The sequence below is a fragment of the Oncorhynchus tshawytscha genome, linkage group LG03 (genome assembly GCF_018296145.1).
Source record: "Oncorhynchus tshawytscha isolate Ot180627B linkage group LG03, Otsh_v2.0, whole genome shotgun sequence".
Classification (NCBI taxonomy): Eukaryota; Metazoa; Chordata; class Actinopteri; order Salmoniformes; family Salmonidae; genus Oncorhynchus; species Oncorhynchus tshawytscha.
The window spans coordinates 4,657,333-4,684,622 of record NC_056431.1 but is presented as its reverse complement, the minus strand read 5'-3'; the positions used below and the strand labels follow the sequence as shown (position 1 = coordinate 4,684,622).

Below are 27,290 nucleotides of genomic sequence, written 5' to 3'. Positions count from 1 at the left end.
CAGGGAACAGAGGAACCATGCAGTGTATTCCTCTATACACACGTGTAGGCCACCAGGGAACAGAGGAACCATGCAGTGTATTCCTCTATACACACGTGTAGGCCACCAGGGAACAGAGGAACCATGCAGTGTATTCCTCTATACACACGTGTAGGCCACCAGGGAACAGAGGAACCATGCAGTGTATTCCTCTATACACACGTGTAGGCCACCAGGGAACAGAGGAACCATGCAGTGTATTCCTCTATACACACGTGTAGGCCACCAGGGAACAGAGGAACCATGCAGTGTATTCCTCTATACACACGTGTAGGCCACCAGGGAACAGAGGAACCATGCAGTGTATTCCTCTATACACACGTGTAGGCCACCAGGGAACAGAGGAACCATGCAGTGTATTCCTCTATACACACGTGTAGGCCACCAGGGAACAGAGGAACCATGCAGTGTATTCCTCTATACACACGTGTAGGCCACCAGGGAACAGAGGAACCATGCAGTGTATTCCTCTATACACACGTGTAGGCCACCAGGGAACAGAGGAACCATGCAGTGTATTCCTCTATACACACGTGTAGGCCACCAGGGAACAGAGGAACCATGCAGTGTATTCCTCTATACACACGTGTAGGCCACCAGGGAACAGAGGAACCATGCAGTGTATTCCTCTATACACACGTGTAGGCCACCAGGGAACAGAGGAACCATGCAGTGTATTCCTCTATACACACGTGTAGGCCACCAGGGAACAGAGGAACCATGCAGTGTATTCCTCTATACACACGTGTAGGCCACCAGGGAACAGAGGAACCATGCAGTGTATTCCTCTATACACACGTGTAGGCCACCAGGGAACAGAGGAACCATGCAGTGTATTCCTCTATACACACGTGTAGGCCACCAGGGAACAGAGGAACCATGCAGTGTATTCCTCTATACACACGTGTAGGCCACCAGGGAACAGAGGAACCATGCAGTGTATTCCTCTATACACACGTGTAGGCCACCAGGGAACAGAGGAACCATGCAGTGTATTCCTCTATACACACGTGTAGGCCACCAGGGAACAGAGGAACCATGCATTGTATTCCTCTATACACAGAGAGCAGGTGTGCAGGATACAGACACTAGTCATTGTGTTGCTGTTGGATGGGAATAAAGGAGAATACAGGAGACTGACTGGGGGAAACTAAATATACTTCTAGTGTTGGAGGGGGACTGGGCTATAAAAGTTTAAAAACAGGATCCTAGCAGAAACTAAGCTATACTCAGCTTCAGTAATCTAAACTGGGATCATTTACCATGGTGAGAATACACACGGACAACAGACAGACAAGACAGACAGACAGGTCAAAAGACAGACAAGACAGGCAGACAGACAGGTCAAAAGACAGACAAGACAGGCAGACAAGACAGGCAGACAGACAGACAGACAGGTCAAAAGACAGACAAGACAGGCAGACAGATGGGTCAAAAGACAGACAAGACAGGCAGACAAGACAGGCAGACAGACAGACAGACAGACAGGTCAAAAGACAGACAAGACAGGCAGACAGATGGGTCAAAAGACAGACAAGACAGACAGACAGACAGGCAAACAGGCAGACAAGACAGGCAGACAGACAGGCATGCAGACAGACAGGCATGTAGGCAGGCAGGCAGACAAGACAGGCAGACAGACAGACAGGCAAACAGACAGACAAGACAGGCAGACAAGACAGGCAGACATACAGGTAGACAGACCCATATATAACCCCAGGTTACTCACGTGCAGAGGATAGATTGATCTTCTCTGTCTGTGAGAGAATAATAACGAAAGCAGAATATGTCAGTCTTTCATATTACCCAATGAACAGTAGTACCTTCACTTCTTACACCAGTAATCACTGTAACAGTTCTACCTTCACTTCTTACACCAGTAATCACTGTAACAGTACTACCTTCACTTCTTACACCAGTAATCACTGTAACAGTTCTACCTTCACTTCTTACACCAGTAATCACTGTAACAGTTCTACCTTCACTTCTTACACCAGTAATCACTGTAACAGTACTACCTTCACTTCTTACACCAGTAATCACTGTAACAGTACTACCTTCACTTCTTACACCAGTAATCACTGTAACAGTAGTACCTTCACTTCTTACACCAGTAATCACTGTAACAGTTCTACCTTCACTTCTTACACCAGTAATCACTGTAACAGTACTACCTTCACTTCTTACACCAGTAATCACTGTAACAGTTCTACCTTCACTTCTTACACCAGTAATCACTGTAACAGTTCTACCTTCACTTCTTACACCAGTAATCACTGTAACAGTTCTACCTTCACTTCTTACACCAGTAATCACTGTAACAGTTCTACCTTCACTTCTTACACCAGTAATCACTGTAACAGTTCTACCTTCACAGTACTACCTTATACCAGTAATCACTGTAACAGTTCTACCTTCACTTCTTACACCAGTAATCACTGTAACAGTACTACCTTCACCTCTTACACCAGTAATCACTGTAACAGTTCTACCTTCACTTCTTACACCAGTAATCACTGTAACAGTTCTACCTTCACTTCTTACACCAGTAATCACTGTAACAGTACTACCTTCACCTCTTACACAGTAATCAGTAATCACTTACACCAGTAATCACTAACAGTACTACCTTCACCTCTTACACCAGTAATCACTGTAACAAGGGGATCGATACACTTGTCAATCTATCTCAGAGAACCTGACTGAAACATAAAGGCTGTCCGTGTGTATGTGATTTCAACAGCTCTCACTGAGCAGCATTGTCGTATAGTGAGGAGGAAGGAGGTCAAAGCTACAGAAGTGGTCTCTCCAGACAGACCTCAGACCTCTGCTCCAGCCCACACTGCAGACACCAACACAATGGCCTGACCTTGTCTGTTACATTTCTGGTGTGTTTGTTTTAAAGGTTTCCTCAGAACCACAGGCAAACACACACACGCACGCACGCATGTGCACAGACATGCACGGACACGCACACATACCAGTCATACTGGTTCAATTATCAATAGGATCACAGATCACGGACACACACCTGTCACATTGAAAGAAAGAATGAGAGAGAGAGAGAGAGAGAGAGAGAGAGAGAGAGAGAGAGAGAGAGAGAGAGAGAGTTGTCGTCTAATGAAATGACCTCGGGGCAGAAACGTTGCTCAATCTGTCTCTAACCGGTTTTAATGGAGGAGTGGAGCAATCCGTGTCTGTTTGTCACGCTCCTATCATAATACATGTGGCGTGGGAAAAGTCCTGGAATGAACTGTAATTACTACTGCCATTTGCAGAGATATTCTCATTGCCATTGTTTCAATATGCTTCCACAAAAAACATGGATTTACACTGCATTCAGAAAGTATTCAGACCCCTTCCCTTTTTCCACATTTTGTTACATTACAGCCTTATTCTAAAATAGAGTTTTTTTAATCATCAATTTACACTCAATACCCCATAATGACAATGCGAATACACAAGTATTCAGACCTTGTACTATGAGACTAGAAATTGAGCTCAGGTTCATCCTGTTTCCATTGATCATCCTTGAGATGTTTCTACAACTTGATTAGAGTCCACCTGTGGTAAATTAATTTGATTGGACATGATTTGGAAAGGCACACACCTGTCTATATAAGGATGACAGTGACAGTTGACAGTGCATGTCAGAGCAAAAACCAAGCCATGAGGTCAAAGCAATTGTCCGTAGAGCTCCAAGACAGGATTGTGTCGAAGCACAGATCTGGGGAAGGGTACCAAAAAATGGATGCAGCATCGAAGGTCCCCAAGAACACAGTGGCCTCCATCATTCTTAAATGGATGAAGTTTGGAGCCACCAATTTCTAACAACCTGTTTTTGCTTTGTCATTATGGGATATTGGGTGTAGATTGACGAGGGAAGAAAACTTTAGAATAAGGCTGTAATGTAACAAAATGTGGAAAAAGTCAAGGGGTCTGAATGCACTGTATATTTTATTTAACCTTTATTTAACTAGGCAAGTCAGTTAAGAACAATTTCTTATTTTCAATGATGGCCTAGGAACAGTGGGTTAACTGCCTGTTCAGGGGCAGAATGACAGATTTGTACCTTGTCAGCTCAGGGGTTTGAACTAGCAACCTTCCGGTTACTAGTCCACCACTCTAACCACTAGGCTACCCTGCCGCCCTGTATGGTATTTACACTGTCAGCAGGGTGTCCGTTGGGAAAATGTGGCACCAAACAATGTGGCCGGGAAGGTTATCATTTACTGGCCATTTGAGAAATGTATCAGACACATTTGCATTGGTTGTGTAACCCCTTAGGGCGTTCACTCACGGTGCTCAGAATGACAGAAATCACATTTACATTATGGTATTCATCTGAACAAAACATGCAACTCCTGTAATGAATTAGCCAATAAAAATATATTTTCAGGACTTCCGAGTGGCGCAGCGGTCTAAGGCACTGCATCGTAGTGCTTGAGGTGTCACTACAGACCCGAGTTTGATCCCAGGCTGTGTCACAACTGGCTGTGACAGGGAGTCCCAGAGGGCGGCGCACAATTGGCCCAGCGTCGTCCGGGTTAGTTTTGGCCGGGCGGGTTTTACTTGGCTCATTGTGCTCTAGCGACTCCTTGTGGCAGGCCGGGCGCCTGCAGGCTGACTACGGTTGTAAGTTTAACAGTGTTTCCTCCGACACGTTGGTGCAACTGGCTTCTGGGTTAAGCGGGAGGGTGTTAAGAAGCTCGGTTTGGCGGGTCATGTTTCGGAAGACGCATGACTCTACCTTAGCCTCTCCCGATTCCATTGGGGAGTTGAGGGATGAGACAAGATCGTAATTGGATATCAAGAAATTGGGGAGAAAAAGGGAAATAAAAAAAATATCTGTTAGAAACTTAGAAAGAGAGTGAATCAAAAGATGCAACAACTAGAATGGGTTGCTAATATGACTAGGATTGTGCATTTGGCTTCAGGACAACGAAGGAAAGTTGATATGAAAACCAATAGAACAGGAGAGAAATGGAATATGAGGAAGTCTTCCACAGGCAGCGTACGTGGGAAAAGGCCTACAGTTGAAGTCGGAAGTGTAAATACACCTTAGCCAAATACATTTAACTTCTTCGAGATAGGGGGCGCTCTTTTAATTTTTGGATAAAAAACGTTCCCGTTTTAAACAAGATATTTTGTTTATTTGTTTATATTTTGTTCACGAAAAGATGCTCGACTATGCATATAATTGACAGCTTTGGAAAGAAAAAACTCTGATGTTTCCAAAACTGCAAAGATATTATCTGTGAGTGCCCCAGAACTAATGCTACAGGCCAGAAACCAAGATTAAATTTCATACAGGAAATGCCCCAGATTCTGAAGGCGCTGTGTTCCAATGTCTCCTTATATGGCTGTGAATGCGCCAGGAATGAGCCTGCCCTTTCTGTCGTTTCCCCAAGGTGTCTGCAGCATTGTGACGTATTTGTAGGCATATCATTGGAAGATTGACCATAAGAGACTACATTTACCAGGTGTCCGCCCGGTGTCATGCGTCAAAATTATTGCGTAATCTCCAGGTCCATGCGCGTTCCATTTCTTCAGAGGAGAAACTAAACTGCCACGAATGACTTATCATCGAATAGATATGTGAAAAACACCTTGAGGATTGATTCTAAACAACGTTTGCCATGTTTCTGTCGATATTATGGAGTTAATTTGGAAAAAAGTTAGCGTTTTAATGACTTAATTTTCGGGTTTTTTCTTACCCAAACGTGATGAAGAAAACGGAGCGATTGGCTACACAAATAATATTTTTGTAAAAACTGAACATTTGCTATCTAACTGAGAGTCTCATTGAAAACATCTGAAGTTCTTCAAAGGTAAATTATTTTATTTGAATGCTTTTCTTGTTTTTGTGAAAATGTTGCCTGCTGAATGCTAGGCTTAATGCTATGCTAGGCTATCAATACTGTTACACAAATGCTTGTTTAGCTATGGTTCAAAAGCATATTTTGAAAATCTGAGATGACAGTGTTGTTAACAAAAGGCGCTTGAGAGCTAATATATTTATTTCATTTCATTTGCGATTTTCATGAATAGTTAACGTTGCGTTATGCTAATGAGCTTGCCTAGAGAATTACACTCCTGGATACAGGTTGTTTTCGTAGCCAAACGTGATGAACAAAACGGAGCGATTTGTCCTACACAAATAATATTTTTGTAAAAACGGAACATTTGCTATCTAGCTGAGAGTCTCCTCATTGAAAACATCTGAAGTTCTTCAAAGGTAAATTATTTTATTTTGAATGCTTTTCTTGTTTTTGTGAAAATGTTGCATGCTGAATGCTAGGCTAAATGCTATGCTAGGCTATCAATACTCTTACACAAATGCTTGTTTAGCTATGGTTCAAAAGCATATTTTGAAAATCTGAGATGACAGTGTTGTTAACAAAAGGCTAAGCTTGAGAGCAAATATATTTATTTCATTTAATTTGCGATTTTCATGAATAGTTAACGTTGCGTTATGGTAATGAGCTTGAGGCTGTATTCACGATCCCGGATCCGGGATGGCTAGAATCAAGAGGACTCAGTTTTCATAATTCCTGACATTTAATCCGAATAAAAAGTCCCTGTCAGTTAGGATCACCATTTCATTTTAAGAATGTGAAATGTCAGAATAATAGTAGAGAAAATCATTTATTTCAGCTTTTATTTCTTTCATCACATTCCCAGTGGGTCAGAAGTTTACATACACTCAATTAGTTTTTGGTAGCATTGCCTTTAAATTGTTTGACTTGGGTCAAACGTTTCGGGTAGCCTTCCACAAGCTTCCCACATTAAGTTGGGTGAATTTTGGCCCATTCCTCCTGACAGAGCTGGTGTAACGGAGTCAGGTTTGTAGGCCTCCTTGCTCGCCCACGCGTTTTCAGTAATGCCAACACATTTTCTATGGGATTGAGGTCAAGGCTTTGTGATGGCCACTCCAATACCTTGACTTTGTTGTCCTTAAGCCATTTTGCCACAACTTCGGAAGTATGCTTGGGGTCATTGTCCATTTGGAAGACCCATATGTGACCAAGCTTTAACTTCCTGACTGATGTCTTGAGATGTTGCTTCAATATATCCACATAATTTCCCTTCCTCATGATGCCATCTATTTTGTGAAGTGCACCAGTCATTCCTGCAGCAAAGCACCCCACAGCATGATGCTGCCACCCTGTGCTTCCCGGTTGGGATGGTGTTCTTCGGCTTGCAAGCCTCACCCTTTTTCCTCCAAGCATAACAATGGTCATTATGGCCAAACAGTTGTATTTTTGTTTCATCAGACCAGAGGAGATTTCTCCAAAAAGTAAATCTTTGTCCCCATGTGCAGTTGCAAACCGTAGTCTGTCTTTTTTTATGGCGGTTTGGAGCAGTGGCTTCTTCCTTGCTGAACGGCCTTTCAGGTTATGTTGATATAGGACTCGTTTTATAGATACGGATATAGATACTTTTGTACCTGTTTCCTCCAGCATCTTCTCAAGATTCTTTGCTGCTGTTCTGGGATTGATTTGCACTTTTTGCACCTTCCTGAGCGGTATGACGGCTGTGTGGTCCCATGGTGTTTATACTTGCATACTATTGTTTGTACAGATGAACGTGGTAACTTCAGGTGTTTGGAAATTGCTCCCAAGGATGAACCAGACTTGTGGAGGTCTACCATTCTTTTCTGAGGTCTTGGATGATATATTTTGATTTTTCCATGCTGTCAAGCAAAGAGGCAGTGAGTTTGAAGGTATGCCTTGAAATACATCCACAGGTACACCTCCAATTGACTCAAATGATGTCAATTAGCCTATCAGAAGCTTCTAAAGCCATGACATCATTTTCTGGAATTTTCCAAGCTGTTTAAAGGCACAGTCAACTTAGTGTATGTAAACTTCTCATCCACTGGAATTGTGATACAGTAAATTATAAATTAAATAATCTGTCTGTAAACAATTGTTGGAAAAATGACTTTTGTCTTGCACAAAGTAGATGTCCTAACTGACATGACAAAACTATAGTTTGTTAACAAGAAATTTGTGGAGTGTTTGAAAAACAGGTTTTAATGACTCCAACCTAAGTGTATGTAAACTTCTGACTTCAACTGTTGATGAATGTGATTGAAAGAACCAGAATTTTCATCCGTATATTTGACAGTTTTAATTTGTTGGCTTTAAGTATTTTTACTTAGTTGACAACGGAAGTTATGGGCCAACGGCTGCATTGGCCATATCTGGGTTGCAATGGCCATCTCTGGGCTGCATTGGCCATCTCTGGGCTGCATTGGCCATCTCTGGGCTGCATTGGCCATCTCTGGGCTGCATTGGCCATCTCTGGGCTGCATTGGCCATCTCTGGGCTGCATTGGCCATCTCTGGGTTGCATGGCCATCTCTGGTCTGCATTGGCCATCTCTGGGTTGCATGGCCATCTCTGGGTTGCATGGCCATCTCTGGGCTGCATTGGCCATCTCTGGGTTGCATGGCCATCTCTGGGCTGCATTGGCCATCTCTGGGCTACATTGGCCATCTCTGGGTTGCATGGCCATCTCTGGGCTGCATTGGCCATCTCTGGGTTGCATGGCCATCTCTGGGTTGCATGGCCATCTCTGGGCTGCATTGGCCATCTCTGGGTTGCATGGCCATCTCTGGGCTGCATTGGCCATCTCTGGGCTACATTGGCCATCTCTGGGTTGCATGGCCATCTCTGGGTTGCATGGCCATCTCTGGGCTGCATTGGCCATCTCTGGGTTGCATGGCCATCTCTGGGTTGCATTGGCCATCTCTGGGCTGCATTGGCCATCTCTGGGTTGCATGGCCATCTCTGGGCTGCATTGGCCATCTCTGGGTTGCATGGCCATCTCTGGGTTGCATTGGCCATCTCTGGGCTGCATTGGCCATCTCTGGGCTGCATTGGCCATCTCTGGGTTGCATGGCCATCTCTGGGCTGCATTGGTCATCTCTGGGCTGCATTGGCCATCTCTGGGCTGCATTGGCCATCTCTGGGCTGCATTGGTCATCTCTGGGCTGCATTGGCCATCTCTGGGCTGCATTGGCCATCTCTGGGCTGCATGGCCATCGACTGAGTTCCATGCGCTCAATTAGGCTATTTAGCCGCCAATGATCACGGTGTAGCCTCACAATGTGTCCATAAGGCAGAGGCTGGTGCTCTCGCATTAGTAAAATTTTACTTTTAGAGTTTATTCATTTGAATTAATATTTTTATGATTAACCACGTGACAATGATTTTGAGAAATTAAAACATTATTATTGAAATGAAACTATTCCACGAAAATGCGCATATGAAAATCATACATTTCTTTGATATGGCGTAGATGTGAGGGGGTCAGGGGTTAGGGTTACCTTGTAGCATGCTGCGGTAGGCAGCCTCTGATATAGCGTAGATGTGAGGGGGTCAGGGGTTAGGGTTACCTTGTAGCATGCTGCGGTAGGCAGCCTCTGATATAGCGTAGATGTGAGGGGGCATCTCATGGCGTTTCTTCCCTCGGTACATCTCCACTATAGACTCTGTGTAGATGGGCAGGTTCTTATAGGGGTTGATCACCACACAGAACAGGCCCGAGTATGTCTGCAAACACACACACCCAGGATAAATATACACAAAGTTCAATAATAACTAAAATACCATGCTTAATCTCAATGACCCATGCCCTCCCAATGCCTAGACCCAGCCATTAAGCCAGGCAATGTCATATCACACACACACCTAATCTGAGTCATATAACAGCAACATTAGGAGAGGGAGGGTCAATCCCGCCCAACATCCCCCCCCCCATTAACCTACAGTATGAGTAGGACACATTAACCTACAGTATGAGTAGGACACATTAACCTACAGTATGAGTAGGACGCATTAACCCACAGTATGAGTAGGACACATTAACCCACAGTATGAGTAGGACACATTAACCTACAGTATGAGTAGGACACATTAACCTACAGTATGAGTAGGACACATTAACCTACAGTATGAGTAGGACACATTAACCTACAGTATGAGTAGGACACATTAACCTACAGTATGAGTAGGACACATTAACCTACAGTATGAGTAGGACACATTAACCTACAGTATGAGTGGGGTCAGGTGGAATGTGTAAGGAGGCATTTGTAATGAAAAAGAAAGATAGCTGTCAGGATAATCAATCAACCAGCTAGTGCTACAACACAGGTTAATGAATGATATATGCAGGCAACAGTGTAACGGTACTGATAACAAGATGACTCTGTGGATTCTGACTGGTCACCCCGAACCATCCACCTCCTCTCACACCCTTCCCTGATAATCCACACATACAGTATGTGTGTGTGTGTGTGTGTGGTGGACTGAAATATGAGGGTCAGTATACTGCCTTGTCCACCAAAATCCCCAATTTTCTCTCTATCTCTCTTTCTCTAAAGCAGATTAGATAAACAAGAAACAGCCTTCAAATACCTTAACATAGATATACAATAGAAAGTGTCGTTCACTATGTCACATTCTAACTCTTTCTGACACATTCTTCATATCAAAGTTCCGCAACACTTATTTTTCTTTCTTTCTTCTTATCTATCTTCCTTTCTATCCATTTATCTTCCTCTTTCTATCTCTCTCATCCCTCCCTTCTTTGGTTCATAGTCACGAAACAGGAGATGCAGCTCTCCTTTTTCCTCCATCCTTCTCCTCTCTTATATAAATGACTGTGATGTAACACAACCCCTCCTCTTATATCAGTTACACTGATGTCACAGTTCTCTCTACAGAGTAACCCCCCCCATACACACACAGTCTTGTACAACTAACCTCGTGGGGACACACAATTCAGTCCCATTCAAAATCCAATTTTCCATAACCCCTAACCCTAAACTTAGCCCTAGCTCCTAACCCTTACCCATAAACTAACCCTATATCCTAATCCTAACCCTAGCTCCTAACCATAACCCATAAACTAACCCTAGCTCCTAACCCGTACCCATAAACTAACCCTATATCCTAATCCTAACCCATAAACAAACCCTAGCTCCTAACCATAACCCATAAACTAACCCTAGCTCCTAACCCTAACCCATAAACTAAACCTAGCTACTAACCCTTACCCATAAACTAATCCTACCTTCTAACCCTTACACTAAAATTAACCCTAGCTCCTAAACCTTGCGCTAAAACTAACCCTAGCTCCTAACCATAACCCATAAACTAACCCTAGCTCCTAACCCTAACCCATAAACTAACCCTAGCTCCTAACCCTTACCCATAAACTAACCCTAACCCATAAACTAACCCTAGCTCCTAACCCTAACCCTTAAACTAACCCTAGCTCCTAACCCTTACCCATAAACTAACCCTAACCCATAAAAACTAACCCTAGCTCCTAACTACCCCTAACCCATAAACTAACCCTAGCTCCTAACCCTTACCCATAAACTAACCCTAACTCCTAACCCTTACTCATAAACTAATCCTAACCCTAACTCCTAACCCTTAGCCATAAACTAACCCTTACCCATAAACTAACCCTTACACATAAACTACCCCTAACTCCTAACCTTTACCCATAAACTAACCCTAACTCCTAACCCTTACCCATAAACTAACCCTAGCTCCTAACCCGTACCCATAAACTAAACCTTACCCATAAACTAACCCTAACTCATAACCTAACCCTAACTCCTAACCCTTACCCATAAACTAACCCTAGCTCCTAACCCTTACCCATATACTAACACTAGCTCCTAACCCTAACCCGTAAACTAACCCTAGCTCCTAACCCTTACCCATAAACTAACCCTAACTCATAACCCTTACCCATAAACTAACCCTAACTCCTAACCCTAACCCATAAACTAACCCTAGCTCCTAACCCTAACCCATGAACTAACCCTAGCTCCTAACCCTTACCCATAAACTAACCCTTACCCATAAACTAACCCTAGCTCCTAACCCTTACCCATAAACTAACCCTTACCCATAAACTAACCCTAGCTCCTAACCCTTACCCATAAACTAACACTAGCTCCTAACCCTAACCCATAAACTAACCCAAGCTCCTAACCCTAACCCATAAACTAACCCTAGCTCCTAACCCTTACCCATAAACAAACCCTAGCTCCTAACCCTTACCCATAAACAAACCCTAGCTCCTAACCCGTACCCATAAACTAAACCTTACCCATAAACTAACCCTAACTCCTAACCCTTACCCATAAACTAACCCTAACTCCTAACCCTTACCCATAAACTAACCCTAGCTCCTAACCCTAAACCTAACTCCTAACCCTTACCCATAAACTAACACTTACCCATTAACTAACCCTAGCTCCTAACCCTTACCCATAAACTAACCCTTAACCATAAACTAACCCTAACTCCTAACCCTTACCCATAAACTAACCCTAGCTCCTAACCCTAACCCATAAACTAACCCAAACCATAAACTAACCCTAACCCATAAACTAACCCTAACCCATAAACTAACCCTAACTCATAACTCTTACCCATAAACTAACCCTAACTCCTAACCCTTACCCATAAATTAACCCTAACTCCTAACCCTAACTCCTAACCCTTACCCATAAACTAACCCTAACTCATAACCTAACCCTAACTCATAACCCTTACCCATAAACTAACCCTAACTCCTAACCCTTACCCATAAACTAACCCTAGCTCATAACCCTTACCCATAAACTAACACTAGCTACTAACCCTTACCCATAAACTAATCCTAGCTTCTAACCCTTACACTAAAATTAACCCTAGCTCCTAAACCTTGCGCTAAAACTAACCCTAGCTCCTAACCATAACCCATAAACTAACCCTAGCTCCTAACCCTAACCCATTAACTAACCCTAGCTCCTAACCCTTACCCATAAACTAACCCTTAACCATAAACTAATCCTTACCAATAAACTAACCCTAACTCCTAACCCTTACCCATAAACTAACCCTAACTCCTAACCCTTACCCATAAACTAACCCTAGCTCCTAACCCTAACCCATAAACTAACCCAAACCATAAACTAACCCTAACCCATAAACTAACCCTAACCCATAAACTAACCCTAACTCATAACTCTTACCCATAAACTAACCCTAACTCCTAACCCTTACCCATAAATTAACCCTAACTCCTAACCCTAACTCCTAACCCTTACCCATAAACTAACCCTAACTCATAACCTAACCCTAACTCATAACCCTTACCATAAACTAACCCTAACTCCTAACCCTTACCCATAAACTAACCCTAGCTCATAACCCTTACCCATAAACTAACACTAGCTACTAACCCTTACCCATAAACTAATCCTAGCTTCTAACCCTTACACTAAAATTAACCCTAGCTCCTAAACCTTGCGCTAAAACTAACCCTAGCTCCTAACCATAACCCATAAACTAACCCTAGCTCCTAACCATAACCCATAAACTAACCCTAGCTCCTAACCCTAACCCATAAACTAACCCTAGCTCCTAACCCTTACCCATCAACTAACCCTAACCCATAAACTAACCCTAGCTCCTAACCCTAACCCATAAACTAACCCTAGCTCCTAACCCTTACCCATAAACTAACCCTAACCCATACACTAACCCTAGCTCCTAACTAACCCTAACCCATAAACTAACCCTAGCTCCTAACCCTTACCCATAAACTAACCCTAACTCCTAACCCTTACCCATAAACTAACCCTAGCTCCTAACCCTAACCCTAACTCTTAACCCTTAGCAATAAACTAACCCTTACCCATAAACTAACCCTAGCTCCTAACCCTAACCCATAAACTAACCCATAAACTAACCCTGACTCATAAACTAACCCTCTCCTAACCCTTACCCATAAACTAACCCAAACTCATAACCTAACCCTAACTCCTAACCCTTACCCATAAACTAACCCTAGCTCCTAACCCTTACCCATAAACTAACCCTAACTCATAACCCTTACCCATAAACTAACCCTAACGCCTAACCCTAACCCATAAACTAACCCTATCCCACAAACTAACCCTAGCTCCTAACCCTAACGCATGAACTAACCATAGCTCCTAACCCTTACCCATAAACTAACCCTAACCCATAAACTAACCCTTACCCATAAACTAACCCTAACTCCTAACCCTTACCCATAAACTAACCCTAGCTCCTAACCCTAACCCTAACTCCTAACCCTTACCCATAAACTAACCCTTACCCATAAACTAATCCTAACTCCTAACCCTTACCCATAAACTAACCCTAGCTCCTAACCCTTACCCATAAACTAACACTAGCTCCTAACCCTAACCCATAAACTAACACTAGCTACTAACCCTTACCCATAAACTAATCCTAGCTTCTAACCCTTACACTAAAATTAACCCTAGCTCCTAAACCTTGCGCTAAAACTAACCCTAGCTCCTAACCGTAACCCATAAACGAATCCTAGCTCCTAACCCTAACCCATAAACTAACCCTAGCTCCTAACCCTTACCCATAAACTAACCCTAACCCATAAACTAACCCTAGCTCCTAACCCTAACCCATAAACTAACCCTAGCTCCTAACCCTTACCCATAAACTAACCCTAACCCATACACTAACCCTAGCTCCTAACTAACCCTAACCCATAAACTAACCCTAGCTCCTAACCCTAACCCATGAACTAACCATAGCTCCTAACCCTTACCCATAAACTAACCCTAGCTCCTAACCCTAACCCATGAACTAACCCTTACCCATAACTAACCCTAACTCCTAACCCTTACCCATAAACTAACCCTAGCTCCTAACCCTAACCCTAACTCCTAACCCTTACCCATAAACTAACCCTTACCCATAAACTAACCCTAACTCCTAACCCTTACCCATAAACTAACCCTAGCTCCTAACCCTTACCCATAAACTAACACTAGCTCCTAACCCTAACCCATAAACTAACACTAGCTACTAACCCTTACCCATAAACTAACCCTAGCTTCTAACCCTTACACTAAAATTAACCCTAGCTCCTAAACCTTGCGCTAAAACTAACCCTAGCTCCTAACCGTAACCCATAAACGAACCCTAGCTCCTAACCCTAACCCATAAACTAACCCTAGCTCCTAACCCTTACCCATAAACTAACCCTAACCCATAAACTAACCCTAGCTCCTAACCCTAACCCATAAACTAACCCTAGCTCCTAACCCTTACCCATAAACTAACCCTAACCCATACACTAACCCTAGCTCCTAACTACCCCTAACCCATAAACTAACCCTAGCTCCTAACCCTAACGCATGAACTAACCATAGCTCCTAACCCTTACCCATAAACTAACCCTAGCTCCTAACCCTAACCCATGAACTAACCCTTACCCATAAACTAACCCTAACTCCTAACCCTTACCCATAAACTAACCCTAGCTCCTAACCCTAACCCTAACTCCTAACCCTTACCCATAAACTAACCCTTACCCATAAACTAATCCTAACTCCTAACCCTTACCCATAAACTAACCCTAGCTCCTAACCCTTACCCATAAACTAACACTAGCTCCTAACCCTAACCCATAAACTAACACTAGCTACTAACCCTTACCCATAAACTAATCCTAGCTTCTAACCCTTACACTAAAATTAACCCTAGCTCCTAAACCTTGCGCTAAAACTAACCCTAGCTCCTAACCGTAACCCATAAACGAACCCTAGCTCCTAACCCTAACCCATAAACTAACCCTAGCTCCTAACCCTTACCCATAAACTAACCCTAACCCATAAACTAACCCTAGCTCCTAACCCTAACCCATAAACTAACCCTAGCTCCTAACCCTTACCCATAAACTAACCCTAACCCATACACTAACCCTAGCTCCTAACTAACCCTAACCCATAAACTAACCCTAGCTCCTAACCCTTACCCATAAACTAACCCTAACTCCTAACCCTTAGCCATAAACTAACCCTAGCTCCTAACCCTAACTCTTAACCCTTAGCAATAAACTAACCCTTACCCATAAACTAACCCTAGCTCCTAACCCTAACCCATAAACTAACCCATAAACTAACCCTGACTCATAAACTAACCCTCTCCTAACCCTTACCCATAAACTAACCCAAACTCATAACCTAACCCTAACTCCTAACCCTTACCCATAAACTAACCCTAGCTCCTAACCCTTACCCATATACTCACACTAGCTCCTAACCCTAACCCATAAACTAACCCTAGCTCCTAACCCTTACCCATAAACTAACCCTAACTCATAACCCTTACCCATAAACTAACCCTAACGCCTAACCCTAACCCATAAACTAACCCTATCCCATAAACTAACCCTAGCTCCTAACCCTAACGCATAAACTAACCCTAGCTCCTAACCCTTACCCATAAACTAACACTAGCTCCTAACCCTAACCCATAAACTAACCCTAACCCATAAACAGACCCTAGCTCCTAACACTAAACCTAATTCTAACCTTAACACTATTTCTAACCTTAACCCTGAACCCCCGAGAAATAGCATTTGACCCTGTGGGGACTAACAAAATGTCCCCAGTTGGTAAAATGTTTGTTTGTTTACTATTGTTGTGGGGACTTCTGTTCTCTCTCTCTCTCTCTCTCTCTCTCTCTCTCACACACACACACACACACACTCACACGCATGCTCGCACACGCACACACATGCCCACACATGCACACACGGTGTGACGTGTTTATCTTGTGCTTATCCAGTTGAAGTCGGAAGTTGACATACACCTTAGCCAAATACATTTAAACTCAGTTTTCCACAATTCCTGACATTTAATCCTAGTAACATTCCCTGTCTTCGGCCAGTTAGGATCACCACTTTATTTTAAGAATGTGAAATGTCAGAATAATAGTAGAGAGAATAATTTATTTCAGCTTTTATTTCTTTCATCACATTTCCAGTTGGTCAGAAGTTTACATACACTCAATTCGTTTTTGGTAGCATTGCCTTTAAAGTGTTTAACTTGGGTCAAAAGTTTCGGGTAGCATTCCACAAGCTTCCCACAATAAGTTGCATGAATTTTGTTCCATTCCTCCTGACAGAGCTGGTGTAACTGAGTCAGGTTTGTAGACCTCCTTGCTCGCACACGCTTTTTCAGTAATGCCAGCAAATTTTCTATAGGATTGAGGTCAGAGCTTTGGGATGGCCACTCCAATACCTTGACTTTGTTGTCCTTAAGCCATTTTGCCACAACTTTGGAAGTATGCTTTGGGTCATTGTCCATTTGGACTAAGCTTTAACTTCCTGACTGATGTCTTGAGATGTTGCTTCATTATATCCACATAATTTTCCATCCTCATGATGCCATCTGTTTTGTGAAGTGCACCAGTCCCTCCTGCAGCAAAGCACACCCACAACATGATGCTGCCACCCCCGTGCTTCACGGTTGGGATGGTGTTCTTTGGCTTGCAAGCCTCCCCCTTCTTCCTCCAAACATAACGATGGTCATTATGGCCAAACAGTTCTATTTTTATTTCATCAGACCAGAGGACATTTCTCCAAAAACTACCATCTTTGTCCCCATGTGCAGTTGCAAACCATAGTCTGGCTTTTTTTATGGCGGTTTTGGAGCAGTGGCTTCTTCCCTGAGCGACCATTCAGGTTATGTCGATACAGGACTGGTTTTACTGTGGATATAGATACTTTTGTACTTGTTTCCTCCATCATCTTCACAAGGTCCTTTGCTGTTGTTCTGGGATTGATTTGCACTTTCTGCACCAAAGTACGTTCATCTCTAGGAGACAGAATGCGTCTCCTTCCTGAGCGGTATTTTATTTTACCTTTATTTAACTAGGCAAGTCAGTTAAGAACAAATTCTTATTTTCAATGACGGCCTAGGAACAGTGGGTTAACTGCCTGTTCAGGGGCAGAACGATAGATTTGTACCTATGACGGTTGCGTGGTCCCATGGTGTTTATACTTGCATACTATTGTTTGTACAGATGAATGTGGTAACTTCAGGCGTTGGAAATTACTCCCAAGGATGAACCAGACTTGTGGAGGTCTACAATTTTTTTTCTGCGACCTTGGCTGATTTCTTTTGACTTTCCTGACTTTCATGCACGAAGTATATGTCCTAACCGACTTGCCAAAACTATAGTTTGTTAACAAGTAATGTGTGGAGTGGTTTACAAATGAGTTTTAATGACTCCAACCTAAGTGGATGTAAACTTCCGACTTCAACTGTATATACTGTACATACACACATCTGTTTTGACTTTCACTTCTCCTTTGTATGCTGTGCAAGTTTGAGTTTATGTATTATTGTGTCCTGTGTGTGTGTGTGTGTGTGTGTGTGTGTGTGTGTGTGTGTGTGTGTGTGTGTGTGTGTGTGTGTGTGTGTGTGTGTGTGTATGCGTGCGTGCGTGTGTAATGTACACTGACGTATATCAAGCCAGAGTAGTATCTCTCTCTGAGGTTGTGTAGGACGGAGGCTTCGTTGAGACAGGTGAGGTCCGCCATGTCCTCCACCTTACTGAACCTGGGAGGATTCATCCTCTGGACCTCCTCCCTGGACAGGGTCAGCTTCCTCTGGCTGTCTGTTAGCTCCACCTCTACCTCATCCCCTCGCTCCTCACGGATACTGGCAGACTGGAGGGTTGGGGTGGGGGGAGTGAGAGCGAGAGCGGGGAGAAGGGGGAGGAAATAGGGAGATGGTAGGGGAGAGATAGAGGCGGGGGAGAGAGGAAGGCAGGGAAGAGAGAGAGAGAGGTAGGGAAGAGAGAGTGGTGGGGAAGAGAGAGAGGGGGTAGGGGAGAGATAGAGGCAGCGGGAGAGAGAGGCATGAAAGAGAGAGAGAGGTGGGGAAGAGAGAGAGAGAGAGGGAGGCAGGGGAGAGAGAGAGAGAGAGAGGTGGGGAAGAGAGAGCGAGAGAGAGGGTTTGGGAAGGGACAGAGAGGTTAGTTAGATACTGATCCAGGAAACATCAACTAACAGCACAAGACATGACAAGCCATAACACATGGTACACATGCATAATAATAACACATGATAATAACACATGGTACAAATGCATAATAATAACACATGATAATAACACATGGTACAAACGCATAATAATAACACATGATAATAACACATGGCACAAACGCATAATAATAACACATGATAATAACACATGGTACAAATGCATAATAATAACACATGATAATAACACATGGTACAAATGCATAATAATAACACATGATAATAACACATGGTACAAACGCATAATAATAACACATGATAATAACACATGGCACAAACGCATAATAATAACACATGATAATAACACATGGTACAAACGCATAATAACACATGATAATAACACATGGTAATAACACATGATAATAACACATGATAATAACACATGGTACAAACGCATAATAATAACACATAGTAATAACACATGGTAATAACACATGATAATAACACATGGTACACATGCATGATAAGAAGTCATGGTAAAAACACATGATAATAACACATCACAATAACGTATGATAATAGCATATGGTAATAACGCATGATAATAAGACATGGTACAAATGCATGATAATAACACATGGTACAAATGCATGATAATAACACATGGTAAAGGCACATGATAATAACACATGGTAATAACACATAATAATAACGCATGATAATAACAATTGGTACAAACGCATAATAATAACACATGATAATAACACATGGTACAAATACATAATAATAACACATGATAATAAGACATGGTACAAATGCATAATAATAACACATGGTAGAAATACATAATAACAACACATGATAATAACACATGGTAATTAACACATAATAATAACACATGATAATAACAATTGGTACAAATGCATAGTAATAACACATGATAATAACACATGGTACAAATACATAATAATAACAAATGATAATAACACATGGTACAAACGCATAATAATAACACATGATAATAACACATGATACAAACGCATAATAATAACACATGGTAATAACACATGATAATAAAACATGATAATAACACATAATAATAACACCTGATAATAAAACATGATAATAACACATAATAATAACACATGATAATAACACATGGTACAAACACATAATAATAACACATGATAATAACACATGATAATAACACATCACAATAACGTATGATAATGTGGTGCAAACACATGGTGCAAACGCATGATAATAGCATATGGTAATAATGCATGGTAATAACACATGGTACAAATGCATGATAATAAGACATGGTACAAATGCATGATAATAACACATGGTAAAGGCGCATGATAATAACACATGGTAATAACACATAATAATAACGCATGATAATAACAATTGGTACAAACGCATAAAAATAACACGTGATAATAACACATGGTACAAATGCATAATAATAACACATGATAATAACACATGATACAAATGCATAATAATAACACATGATAATAACACATGATACAAATGCATAATAATAACACATGATACAAACGCATAATAATAACACATGATAATAACACATGATACAAACACATATTAATAAGACATAGTAATAACATATGATAATAACACATGGTAATAACACATGGTAATAATGCATGATAATAAAACATGATAATAACAGATGGTACAAACACATAATAATAACGCATGATAATAACAGATCACAATAACGTATGATAATAACACATGGTGCAAACGCATGGTAATAACATATGGTAATAATGCATGATAATAACACATGGTACAAATGCATGATAATAAGACATGGTACAAATGAATGATAATAAGACATGGTAAATGCATGATAATAACACATAATAATACCGCATGATAATAACAATTGGTACAAATGCATAATAATAACACATGATAATAACACATGGTACAAATGCATAATAATAACACATGATAATAACACATGGTACAAATACATAATAATAACACACGATAATAACACATGGTACAAATACATAATAATAACACACGATAATAACACATGGTACAAATACATAATAATAACACATGATAATAACACATGGTACAAATGCATGATAAGAAGACATGGTAAAAACACATGATAATAACACATGGTACAAATGCATAATAATAACACACGATAATAACACATGGTACAAATACATAATAATAACACATGATAATAACACATGGTACAAATGCATGATAAGAAGACATGGTAAAACACATGATAATAACACATCACAATAACGCATGATAATAACACATGGTACAAACGCATAAAAATAACACATGATAATAACACATGGTACAAATGCACAATAATAACTCATGATAATAACACATGATACAAATGCATGATAAGAAGACATGGTAAAAACACATGATAATAACACATCACAATAACGCATGATAATAACAATTGGTACAAACGGCATGATAATAAAACATGGTAATAACGTATTATAATAACACATGATAATAACACATCACAATAACGCATGATAATAACACATGGTAATAATGTATTATAATAACACATGATAATAACACATCACAATAACGCATGATAATAACACATGGTAATAACACATGATAATAACACATGATAATAACACATGGTAATAACGCATGATAATAACATGGTAATAACGCATGATAATAACACATGGTACAAATGCATGATAATAAAACATGGTAATAACGTATGATAATAACACATGATAATAACACATCACAATAGCGCATGATAATATCACATGGTGCAAACGCATGATAATAACATATGGTAATAACGCATGATAATAACACATGGTACAAATGCATGATACTAAGACATGGTACAAATTCATGATAATAATACATCATAATAACGCATGATAATAACAATCGGTACACACGCATGATAATAAAACATGGTAATAACACATGATAATAACACATGATAATAACACATCACAATAACGCATGATAATAACACATGGTAATAACACATGATAAGAACACATGATAATAACACATGGTAATAACGCATGATAATAACATGGTAATAACGCATGATAATAACACATGGTACAAATGCATGATAATAAAACATGGTAATAACGTATGATAATAACACATGATAATAACACATCACAATAACGCATGATAATATCACATGGTAATAACACATGATAATAACACATGATAATAACACATCACAATAACACATGATAATAACACATGGTAATAACGCATGATAATAACATGGTAATAACGCATGATAATAACACATGGTACAAATGCATGATAATAAAACATGGTAATAACGTATGATAATAACACATGATAATAACACATCACAATAGCGCATGATAATATCACATGGTAATAACACATGATAATAACACATGGTAATAACGCATGATAATAACACATGGTACCAGAGCATGATAATACCACATGGTAATAACACATGACAGAGCATGATAATACCACATGGTAATAACACATGATAATAACACATGGTAATAACGCATGATAATAACACATGGTACCAGAGCATGATAATATCACATGGTAATAACACATGGTAATAATGCATGATAATAACGCATGATAATAACACATGGTAATAATGCATGATAATTCTAAATTTAAAGGCACTCACACATCTGAGCAATCTTTTTTGCAGGTGCATGGCACCAGTTGAACAAGATGAAGGAAAAAGGAACCCGCACACTGCTCTTGATAGTATCACCGATATTTAATAAGCTTACGTATCAGCCTCACGGCCTTCGTCAGAGCTTTTGTGAATTTCTTAAAATTAGCACCCTTATGTAGACCTGGACCCACGCACATCTGTTCCACGCATGGAAAGGGGTTGGAGGCGAAGGAAAAGCAAATAAGTGCTACCAAATATAACAATATGCATTTCATAAATATTTGAATAAAGTGTGTAAATAAGACGTATTAAACACGTCTGTAAAACCACAATGAGAACATAGCAAGCTTTCATTGATCATTGGGTACATTGTACAAAAAACACCAGAGTAATCTGAAATAGAGACAATTCATTTTCAAATTCACAACATAACATACATAGGCATTTCATCATTAAGTCCTTTAGGAAATAATGTCTGGAGGGTGAAAATCCAAAAACATTCTCTTCTACTCAGAGTATTATTAATATCACCTCCCCTCTGTTCTGTTCTGTTCTCCTCTGCTCTGTTTTTATTTTATTTTACCTTTATTTAACCAGGAAAGTCAGTTAAGAACAAATTCTTATTTTCAATGATGGCCTAGGAACAGTGGGTTAACTGCCTGTTCAGGGGCAGAATGACAGATGTGTACCTTGTCAGCTCGGGGGTTTGAATTTGCAACCTTCCGGTTACTAGTTCAACACTCTAACCACTAGGCTACCCTGCTGTTCTCCTCTGTTCTGTTCTCCTCTGTTCTTCTCTCCTCTGTTCTGCTCTGTTCTCCTCTGTTTTCCTCTGTTCTGCTCTGCTCTGTTCTCCTCTGTTCTGCTCTGCTCTTCTCTTCTGTTCTGCTCTGTTCTGCTCTGCTCTGCTCTCCTCTGTTCTGTTCTGTTCTGCTCTGCTCTCTGTTCTGTTCTGCTCTGCTCTGCTCTCCTCTGTTCTGTTCTGCTCTGTTTTCCTCTGTTCTGCTCTGCTCTGCTCTCCTCTGTTCTGTTCTGCTCTGCTCTGCTCTCCTCTGTTCTGTTCTGCTCTGCTCTCCTCTGTTCTGTTCTGTTCTGCTCTGCTCTCCTCTGTTCTGTTCTGCTCTGCTCTGTTTTCCTCTGTTCTGTTCTGTTCTGCTCTCCTCTGTTCTGTTCTGTTCTGCTCTGTTTTCCTCTGTTCTGTTCTGTTCTGTTCTGTTCTGTTCTGTTTTCCTCTGTTCTGTTCTGTTCTGTTCTGCTCTGTTTTCTCTCCTCTGTTCTGCTCTGCTCTGCTCTCCTCTGTTCTGTTCTGCTCTGCTCTCCTCTGTTCTGTTCTGCTCTGCTCTCCTCTGTTCTGCTCTGCTCTCCTCTGTTCTGCTCTGCTCTCCTCTGTTCTGTTCTGCTCTGTTCTGCTCTGCTCTCCTCTGTTCTGTTCTGCTCTCCTCTGTTCTGTTCTGCTCTCCTCTGTTCTGTTCTGCTCTGCTCTGCTCTCCTCTGTTCTGTTCTGCTCTCCTCTGTTCTGCTCTGCTCTCCTCTGTTCTGTTCTGCTCTGCTCTGTTCTATTCTGCTCTTTTCTGTTCTGCTCTCCTCTGTTCTGTTCTGCTATGCTCTGCTCTGTTCTATTCTGCTCTGTTCTGTTCTGCTCTCCTCTGTTCTGTTCTGCTCTCCTCTGCTCTATTCTGCTCTGCTGTGTTCTGCTCTATTCTGCTCTGCTGTGTTCTGCTCTATTCTGCTCTGCTGTGTTCTGCTCTATTCTGCTCTGCTGTGTTCTGCTCTGTTCTGCTCTGCTGTGTTCTGCTCTGTTCTGCTCTGCTGTGTTCTGCTCTATTCTGCTCTGTTCTGCTCGGTTCACCATTTACTTCTGCCTGGCACACACACCCGCATTCTCAGAATACGACTAACCACACACTTAAAATATGAATGTAGAATGACGACTGTGTGTGTGACTATGTGTGTGACTGTGTGTGTGTGTGTGTGTGTGTTACTGCGGACTCTTTAACATTAGGAGGCTGAAGGAGTGTATTGTTCTATTCATAGAGCTCCATATCAGAACAGCAGAGAAACAGAGAGAGATACCCTGTATAGACATACTATAGAGTAGAGCGCCCATTGGAACACAAAGAGCCTTGGAACACAGTGGAAACTGGGACACAGCAGAACAGAGAAGAAGAGAGTGATCAAGGTAAAGGATAGAGGTGGAAGTGTTCTACAAGTGATGCCACTTCTCATAGAAAGACGAGGTTTAGAATGCAACATGTAGAGCTGAGTGACGTAGATCAGAGGGCAGTGTGGCTCCAACAGAGAGATAGAGCCCTGTGACTAAAGCAATGTGAGAGAGGATAACTAGAAGCCCTAGTACACTGCAGCACTGACAATAGAAGGAGACTAGAATAGAGTTGGAAGGGGTACAGAGAAGCATCGAAAGACAAGGAAGTTATACCAACACTGTGAAATAGCATCTTAGGGAATGCTAGATCAATGAATTTCCTGAGAATTTCTTGAGAAACACACTGTTCTCTTTTCCACACCTGTCAAACAGGCACACGCCTGGAGCTAATTATTCACCTGTATGAGGACTATTCAGAGTGCTGCAGATAGAAATGCAACAAATAGATCATTACAATGATTAAGACATGGTATGGAATCATCTCAATTGAATGCATGGTGTGCTTATCTGCTATGTAGTTGTCAATGTCGTGCTCAACTGCACAGGACTGATGGACCCAGGGAGGCCTGTGCTTTGCCCCATGGTAGGGCAAGAGGTGGGCAACTCCTTGGAGCGCAGCAGTGCACACTGGTTTTTGTTCCAGCCCAACTCTAAAACACCTGCTTCAACTAACAATGCCCTATATTGACGACCATGATTAGTTGATTAGTTGAAAAACTCGTCCCTCCCCCTAACCTCACCACCGGCTGCCCTCCACCCTGACCACGCCCATTGGCCCCGCCCAGCCCAATCACCTCAAAGCCGTGCTTCTCGGACGGAACCCAGACGAGCCTCTTTGCCGCCCAATCAGCTTGGCTGGAGGCGGAGAATACGTGGCCAGTGGGAGTAGAGGAAGTGGGCGAACCTGGCACCGCCCCTGTGGACAGGAAGCGGGTGACATCACTGGCAACACCGCCCCCTGATGGCCTGGACATGGTGCTGCTGGCAATGAGAGAGAGATAGAGATAGAGAGAGAGAGAGAGAGAGAGAGAAAGAGAGAAAGAGAGAAAGAGAGAGAGAGAGAGAGAAAGAGAGAAAGAGAGAGAGATGGGTAATGGGAAGGAGAGAGACAAGAGACAAGAAAGACAGTGTTAGACATTTTCTCACTAAGTCACATTGTCACGTGAGTGGACTGAATAGTAGATGAAAATCAGAGCAGTGTATTTCACTGATTATGCATGCGAGTGTGAGTGAGTGGAGGAGGACTGCCTAACTATCAGACATTGACAGTGATGTGATCCCTCTCAACAGAGCAGTAGTAGACTAGAAAGTACACACACCAAACACACACACACACACATAATGCACACACACACAGAAAATGAGAGCAGTAGGACCACACAGCCCAGATACTGTCCCGATAGTCAGAGATGGCATAATTGAAAGACAGAGCAAATCAAGGAGACAGTCAGGGTGGAAGAGAGAGAGATGGATGGAGGGATGCAGGGGGAAGAGAGCAGAGGGATACATCAACTGACTCAGTAAAGTGACATGACAGTTAGAGCTTAGAGAGAGAAAGGGAGAGGGGGAGAGAGAGAGAGGGAGAGGGGCAGAGAGAGAGAGTGAGAGAAAGAGAAAGGGAGAGGGGCAGAGAGAAAGAGAGAGAGAGAGAGAGAGACAGAGAGAGACAGAGAGTGAGAGAGAGAGAGAGAGAAAGAGAGGGGCAGAGAGAGAGAGAGAGAGAGAGAAAGGGAGAGGGGCAGAGAGAGAGAGAGAGAGAGAGAGAGAGAGAGAGAAAGGGAGAGGGGCAGAGAGAGAGAGAGAGAGAGAGAGAAAGAGAAAGGGAGAGGGGCAGAGAGAGAGAGAGAAAGGGAGAGGGGCAGAGAGAGGGAGAGTGAGAGAGAGAAAGGGAGAGGGGCAGAGAGAGGGAGAGGGGCAGAGAGGAGGGGAGGTCTACTCCACAGTTGGCTGATATTACTGTATTATCATAGCAACAGTACTAAGATTAGGTCACACAGAGACACAGAGGACCTTTTACAGTCCAGTCCACTCTGCTGGAGTCACGAGTCAACCACTTCTAGTAGTCAAACACTGTGGGACAAAGACAGCTCTATATCAACATGTACCTCCAATCCCTGGCTTTAACAATCAAATCCTCCATGATGGGTGTGATTGTAAGGGCAGTACTGTGTGTATTAGTAGCCATTGAGTAGTGAAGCTGAGTCTGCCATATAGGCCATTTCTCAGAAGTCTCTGAAAACTAGTATGGATTGATTTAGTGATTGGTCTGAGGGTGTCAATCATCTATAGACTGCTTGTTTATATCTTTATTGGCTCCTAAAGGACACTGATATTGTCTACCCCAATAAATGACAACTCATCATTTGGATTGAAGCAGAACCCCTCTGCATACATTACATAAAGTGAGTCTGAGTGTCAACCCGACCCAAAACACAAGGTATGTAGCTTTCTGTCATCACAGATAAGGTGTCTACTCTTGAGGAATGTCCTCTACCCAGACCACCCTGATTCCTCCCAT

General features: G+C 41.9%; 1 protein-coding gene across 9 annotated transcripts in view; it reads right to left on the bottom strand.

Annotated features, from left to right (window-relative positions):
• Positions 1-27,290, bottom strand: part of LOC112234864 (myosin-10) — a 78,978-nt gene that overhangs the window by 50,163 nt on the left and 1,525 nt on the right. For 7 of the 9 annotated variants that reach the window (XM_042308008.1, XM_042308022.1, XM_042308027.1 and 4 more), the window contains exons 2-5: positions 25,567-25,750; positions 18,387-18,593; positions 9,445-9,601; positions 1,769-1,796 (exon numbers count right to left, since the gene is read on the bottom strand). In XM_042308008.1, coding sequence (XP_042163942.1) covers positions 1,769-1,796; positions 9,445-9,601; positions 18,387-18,593; positions 25,567-25,746 — 572 coding nt within the window. In that variant the 5' untranslated portion in view covers positions 25,747-25,750. The other 2 variants (XM_042308016.1, XM_042308030.1) reach the window with 2 other exon arrangements.